General features: G+C 36.8%; 1 protein-coding gene across 1 annotated transcript; it reads right to left on the reverse strand.

Annotated features, from left to right (window-relative positions):
• Nucleotides 1-1,053, reverse strand: LOC121757321 (protein TIFY 5A-like). Its single transcript, XM_042152868.1, has 2 exons — nt 801-1,053; nt 1-406 (listed from the first exon to the last, which is right to left on the reverse strand). Exons 1-2 carry the CDS (start codon nt 963-965, stop codon nt 227-229), a joined length of 345 nt encoding a protein of 114 aa, XP_042008802.1. The 5' UTR covers nt 966-1,053; the 3' UTR covers nt 1-226.
• Nucleotides 1,054-6,982: the final 5,929 nt, after the last annotated feature.

Below are 6,982 nucleotides of genomic sequence, written 5' to 3' on the forward strand. Positions count from 1 at the left end.
TTTAATAAATTATAGTAGTAGTATTTATTTCCCAGCAACTAATTTACATCGAATATTAATCAAACCTTTTCTAAACATCCCAATACAATAAATATTCCCTTAATATGCATCTAATCTCGTCGCCTATAACCACCAACCAACGACAGTAATAAAATCAATAATCCTCCAAAACATCTCAATACTTAATTAACAAACAATTAACTAAATAATCAATGGTGTGTGTGATCTAGTATGGAGATATTGATTGTGCCCTAGTCTTCCTCTTCTCCAGAAATCTCTGCAGCGACCTCTTCATCGACATCCCCGTCGCCGCGCCGTACACCGGCGAATTCATCGCCGCCGACGGCGAATTCTTGCTCCATTTTCCCTCCATTTCTCCGCTCGCCAGCGATATTATCGTCCTCGCCTGCGCCATCACAATTTCCATTCAATTTCACGCGCAACCAATTATGTCGAAATTGAAACTAAAAATACGGCAAATCTAAAAGACAAAAAAAAAAAATTCGTCCAACGACTATAAAAATTGGCCCTAAAAAGTAAAAACACATTTTACTCAATTTTTTTTAACTGAGTCTGATTTAGGTGAAATTGTATCTAATTTGTCCAAGCACGAGACGGTTTGATAAGGAAGACGAGATAAGAAAAAATATGACATATTTTACGTCGGATAACTCTATAATAAGAAAGCGTATCATAGCAAACGGATTTATAAGGTTGATGAACAGACCGATTTGACAAAAATTCATGATTTTTGGGATAATTCAGCCTACAACATAAAAACATGAAATGAGGTATTTTACCTGAAGTTCTGTAGCATCACAAGAAGCAACTTTTCCATTGTAGAAAATCGTTAGCTGCTGCGTTTTGTTTGGACTCTCATTCATATCCAAGTCGCTGCGATCGGAGAGATGGAAGGAGACGGAAGGTGTGAGGAGGCGAAGCTCCAAATTGCAGTTGCGCTTCATGATCAAGAGATGAATCTATTGAGGGTTTTTGTGTGTGTGTTTTTAGAGAGAGAGAGAGAGAGATGGGTGGGTTTGAAGTAGGAAATGAGCGGTGGATGAGATTATTATAAGAGGAATGTAAACGAGACACGAAACTCATACGGCTTGCCCCCCACGGATAAAAAATAAATAGTGAAAGAAAAAGACAGCAGTTTTTGAAATAAAATAAATATGTATCACGTGTTCCATGAGCGCGGGTACTTGAATTAGACAGCGGTAAATTCGCACGTGCTTCAGTTAAGTCGGCCACAGCTTTCCGCTATTTTCAACACTTCATATTTTATGATTGGATTTTGATGAATTGAATTTTAGTCACCAAATTATGTGGGTAATGTTATCAGTGCCATAATTAACGGAGGCAATGTATATATTAGTTTTTTTTATAAATTATATAATAAAATAAAATAAATAATAAATAAATTTGATACTTGTGGTTTCATAATTGAGAATAAAATGTCGTGAATTTTTTTTGGACAATGATAATATTAACGTGACAACTAAAATTATACAGTGATTACTCACAAGCTGATTATCCAAAATTACATATAGAATACTCAATTAGTATTATAGTACCATCGTGATAATTTTTTGTAAAACATTTTATTCCAAAATTTTTTATTGATAATTACTTAAATGATCGAGACATATTTTGGTAAATGTTACAAACTGAGACAAAATTAACTCTTTCAACCTTTGGATAGATTGGGTTTTAGTCACTTAATTAGTTACATGGGTAATGTTATCAGTGCCGTAATTAATAGAGGTAGTGTATATATAATTCGGATTGTTAATATTATAATTCGTGGAAAAAAATATTAAAAATTTTATTATATTATAGTTTGAGATTTTGGTGTGATTTATTAAAAAAAGGTTAAAATGTTTGAGGTTTGATCAAGATTAGAAGATGGACAAATAACATATGTAAGACCAAGAGAGCAATCAACGACCTTTGAAGAGGTTACCTTTTCTTGCCTTCGGTTTGTTGTCTAGTAATATTTTCCTTTGTTTTACTTGCTTTGTGGCTTTGTTGCTTGTGATGTGTGCTTTGGATGAGGGTTGTGTGACTTCTTTTTCGGTTATTGGTTTTGGGTGAACACTACTAGGTTTTTTCGGTGAGCTTGGCTAGATTGTGTTCTTAGTGTACTGGTTTTGTTGGACCCTTGCTCACCATTCTTTAGTTTGAGCATTTAATTTATAAAAAAAAAATAAATTAAATGATATTTTTCAAACTAAAACCCAAACCACATAGTACTATATTATAGATTTAGCCCGATTAAATTTAATACTAATTTAGGATTTAAATTAAATCGTGAAACAGCGACAAACATGTGTATGTTATATAAAAAAATGTTTACTTGTAATTAATTGCGCATCTAAAATGCGGATAGATACATGTCAGTGAGTTGGTGAGAAAATAGAATATTATTTCATGTGTTTAGCCGTACGTAGTTTTTGGTTCTATGTTGATATTAAATGAACACGAGGTTTGAAAATAAATGTCCTTTACAATCGCTACTTGAATATAGAAATTTAAGATGACTACTTTAAGTCTTTATTTGATAGTAATTAAGTAATGTTAAGATACGAAATAATAAATGTAAATAGTGTTGTTATCATGTAAATATACAAAATTTTAACATTTTCTGATTTTTTCCAAATTTTATTTTTAAAATCTATATGCATAAATTCGTTTTTCTAAACCCGCGAACTTACACTAAACTCAAACTTAAAAGAATATTGTCTATATTATGCTTTTTTACTCACAAAATTTGAAAAACTTTTTGGGTTTGGGTTTAGCCAAAAACAAAAAATGGGATTGGTTTTAGAGTACTATTGGAGCTAATTACCTATCCTATTTTAGGTTTTAGTGTACCCTTAGAGATGATCTAAGTGGGTCGGGCAGGGTCGACCGATTCTATGATAGCTTCACGGCTTCAACCCTGCCCCAACCCTTCTCTTGTTGTTGTGTCATTTATAGAGCCTTGTCACAGTACATGATTATAACGTATTTTAGGCGTTGACCTTTCCTTTATCAGCTGGTGAATTTCCGACTCCATAAATTTTATTTTCTGGATCTGTTGCTGCTGTAGTGTATATATATGATAAATAATATTCCACTTTTCACTATGCGTGAACTTTCTCGCAACTTATAATATAACACAATTTCAAGGAAAAGAAAAATTGCCAAACAATATGTTACAAAAATTTTAGTTATAATTAGATTGATTGAAAACGAAATATGTACCAGTTCAAAGTGGTCCATCATGTGGTCGATCTTTTTCGTGACTAAAGTTGCTATTATGAGATAAATCCTCGTGTTATTTTTTTTATCAACCAATATAAGGGTGTCTCCAATAGTTAGGCCCGTGGCCTTGGCCAAGCCACAAAACTTGGCCTAGGCCACGAAACTTGGCCGGGCCACCAAAAAACTTATCCACACAATAGTGGATATGCCCAAGCCACCAATTAATAATTTTTTTCATTTTTTGAGGTATTTTAATTTAAGTAGAATAAAAATTATCTAACTATAATAAATATAAAAAATGCATAATTTAATAAAAAAAATTAAAACCAAATCTTCGTTGTATTATAGAAATGGGTAAAATTATACAACGAAATTTTTTTAAAAACACTAATAAAACACCCAAAAACCACCGCCACCGCCGCCTACTCGATGGCGTCATTCGCCGCATCGCCATCGCCGCCCACCGCTCGCGCCGCCGTTTCCTGCCACCCCAAGCTCGACCTCAGCCTCAGTATGAGGTCATAGTACATCTTCTTGGTGGGCGGGTCGGTCGCCTTCTCATACAAGGACAAAGTATCCTGAAGTTGCTTCATCATCTGCTTCTCCAGGGTGCTGGTCATCGCCGCCGCGGCCGATGCTGGGCGTGATGCAGACGTGCCCGCAGCAGAGAACTGGGTGGAGGATCTAGCGTCTCGGATTGAGGATTGCTGGCATTTGGTTCTCGTATATACCCATGAACCTCTTGAGAGCTCTAGTGATCCTGCCGAACTTCTTCAGGACCTGGTCATGTGTACGCTCGGCGCTGCCTGACAGTTTGAATTCATTATACACCGCCAGGACGCGCTTCTAGAAGCATATGTCGGTCTGATCCGTGCCAACTATGACATCCGTCATGACCGCGTCCTAGGCTCTGGCAATAGCAATAGACTCCGCCTCTTTGTACAAAGTCCCCCGTCGACCGCCACCACCGCCACCGCCCCCACTGCTGTCACCGCGGCCGCGGTCGCCACGGCCCAAGCCATCGCCTTGCTGCTCTCCGTCGCACCTGGCGCCTCCTCTCCCCGTCTCCACACGTCCGGATGTGGGGGTCTCCGGTGTCCCCATCAACTCCTCCCATGTGAATCTATCAGACTCATCTAGAGGAGATGGGGTGGAATGGAATTGGGAGGATTGGAATTGAGAAGGGATGTCAGAATACAGAAAGTTGATCGCGTCCATGTTGGGTTGGTAGTCGGCCAACCCCGATTGGGGATGACCCACGTACCTCTGCTGATGAGAGGGGGACTGGCCCCAATTTTGAGGTGTCTGTTGCCACGGCGCCGGCGATGGCGGACTCCACATCTGGGATGGAGGGGGGTGGGACTCGATATCCAGGGTTGGGGAGGTGGAAAGTCGTCGTATCCCGAATCTCCATAGCCGGGGAAATTATCATCTCCACCTTGCATTTTGATAAAAAAAATTATAGAGAATGGTGTAAAATGTGTGTGAGGTAAAAATGTGTGGAATGAGGTATTTATAAATAATTTTCGAAATTATAAAAAAAATCGAAAATGGATGAGCCGCGGCTCTCGCCCGCCACAATAGGGAGCCGCGGCTCTCGCCCAAGCGCCACGGCCGAGCCGCCGCCGTAGCTCTCTTATGGGCGACCCCCCTGCGGCGGCCCTATGTGGCTCTCGTAATAGGGAGCCGCGACTCCCCTATTGGAGACACTCTAAGGCCACCCGCAACGCATCGCGGAGGGACGAGACGGCGGCGTGACGCGTTGCAGCGTCTCATCTCGTCCCCAGCCCGTTCCACGTTCCGTCACGACGTGACGAGTGGCGAGACGTCTCGCCACGCGCCGAGGCGACGTGGCGCGCCCCGTCGCCATGCATGACGCCCACTCGCCGGCCTGCGAGTGGGCATCATCACGCTGACGCAATAAATCATTTTTTAAAATTCGAATTAAAAAAAAAATTTAAAAATTAAAAACGGTAATATTACTATTTATAGCCGTTTTCCATTTTTTTTTTATTTTTTTTACTCTATAAATACTCGCAATTCATCCTCATTTCACACACAACTACACATCTCGCCCAATACCAAGCCTGGCTTAACGAAATTATGTTTATGGCCGCACAACTTGACATTCCGCCTCCTCACGGCTTCAGTGCACCTCCACCGCCTTCGGGGGATGATTCGCCTGCGGAGTAGTTTTTTTTATTTTCTATAAAATTGTATTTTAAATTATGTCATTTTTATTTTTTTAGGATTTTAATTATGTCTTTTTTTTTATTTTTTTGAATTTTAAGTTGTATTTTTATTTTATGTTGTAATTTTATTTTATTTTTAATGAAGTGTGTTTTTTTTAATTGAATTTGGTTGGAAATAAAAATAAAAAATGAAATTGAATGAATAGTAATTTAAGGGACGGTTAAGGAACGGAGGGTTGCAGGTTTCGTCCCTTAATTAAGGGATGGAGTAAAAAATTACCGTGGGGCCCGCGAATAATAATTTAAGGGACGGTTTACCTAATGGACTATAATTTTTGCTATACAATATGTCAATATTTATGAGGTGGGGCCACAAATTATTGATATTTTCTCAGCCATTGCTATTGGAAAAGTAATAAAATTTTACTCAGTCAAACATGACTATGTTTCACAAAGAATCAAAAACGTTTTAATAATTGAGAACTCTTTGTCTACTAATCTAGATAGAGCCATACAAACTTTTCAAAGTTTGATAAATTCTTCTACGTGCCTTGAGAAATTTCCAGCAAGTTATTTAATAGTCAATGAAGTCTACTTTAAGTAGAAAAGGTGAAGTATCACCACATCAAAAATAAGATATTACTGTAAACAAAATACTAAAGGAGTAGTTCATAAATACAAAATTTAACAATTTAAGATAAAATGTAACACTTTTTAATATGAAAGAAAGGTTCAAATAAGACGAGCAAGGAGGTTTATAGTGCAAGACGAATTAACACGAAATAAAATACCTAATAATAGTACGATATGACAACTCGCGAACATTATATGTCAACACCGATAAAAAATTCAGCACAAAGCAAAGAAAATGAGGAAGAGCCAAAGCGAAAGGCGGGAAAAACAATTAAAAAACCTGAAAAACTAGTTATATCCAGTTTATCAAGTCCAAGTCTTTCGGACTTTGTGTATTCATCTCTTTCGCCAATTTCCTCATTATTAAAAATTTCTTTCTAAGGCCATCTCCAATCATTTACACCAAATCCAAACTCATTTTTTCAGTTTTGTCACATCAAATAGTAATTCTACTCCAACCATTTATACCAAACTCAAAACCCAAAAGAATAGTATTTCATATTCACCTATTTTTTTTTACTTTTTCAATCTTAACTGCATATTTATTTAAATTACGCATTCACCCCAGAACACTTTGTCAATAATTTTCCAAATATAATTAAATAATTTGAATACAATTATTTATAACAATATATTATATTTATATATTAAATATATTATGCATTCAATAAAATAATTAATACTAATAATTTATATAAAATAAATATATACTATCAATTGACCTTTTCAACTAAATATTGATGAAACCGTCTATATCCTAAAACAGATAAATACTCTGTATCATTGCATTATACATATGATAATTAATTAGCCCGTCTCATATATGTAATTAATTAGCCAATCTCAAATTAAAAACAAATACATATCTTTAATTAGCCTATGCCATTAACTATATTCTACTACGAAAC

This window comes from Salvia splendens, chromosome 12 (assembly GCF_004379255.2).
Source record: "Salvia splendens isolate huo1 chromosome 12, SspV2, whole genome shotgun sequence".
Classification (NCBI taxonomy): domain Eukaryota; kingdom Viridiplantae; phylum Streptophyta; class Magnoliopsida; order Lamiales; family Lamiaceae; genus Salvia; species Salvia splendens.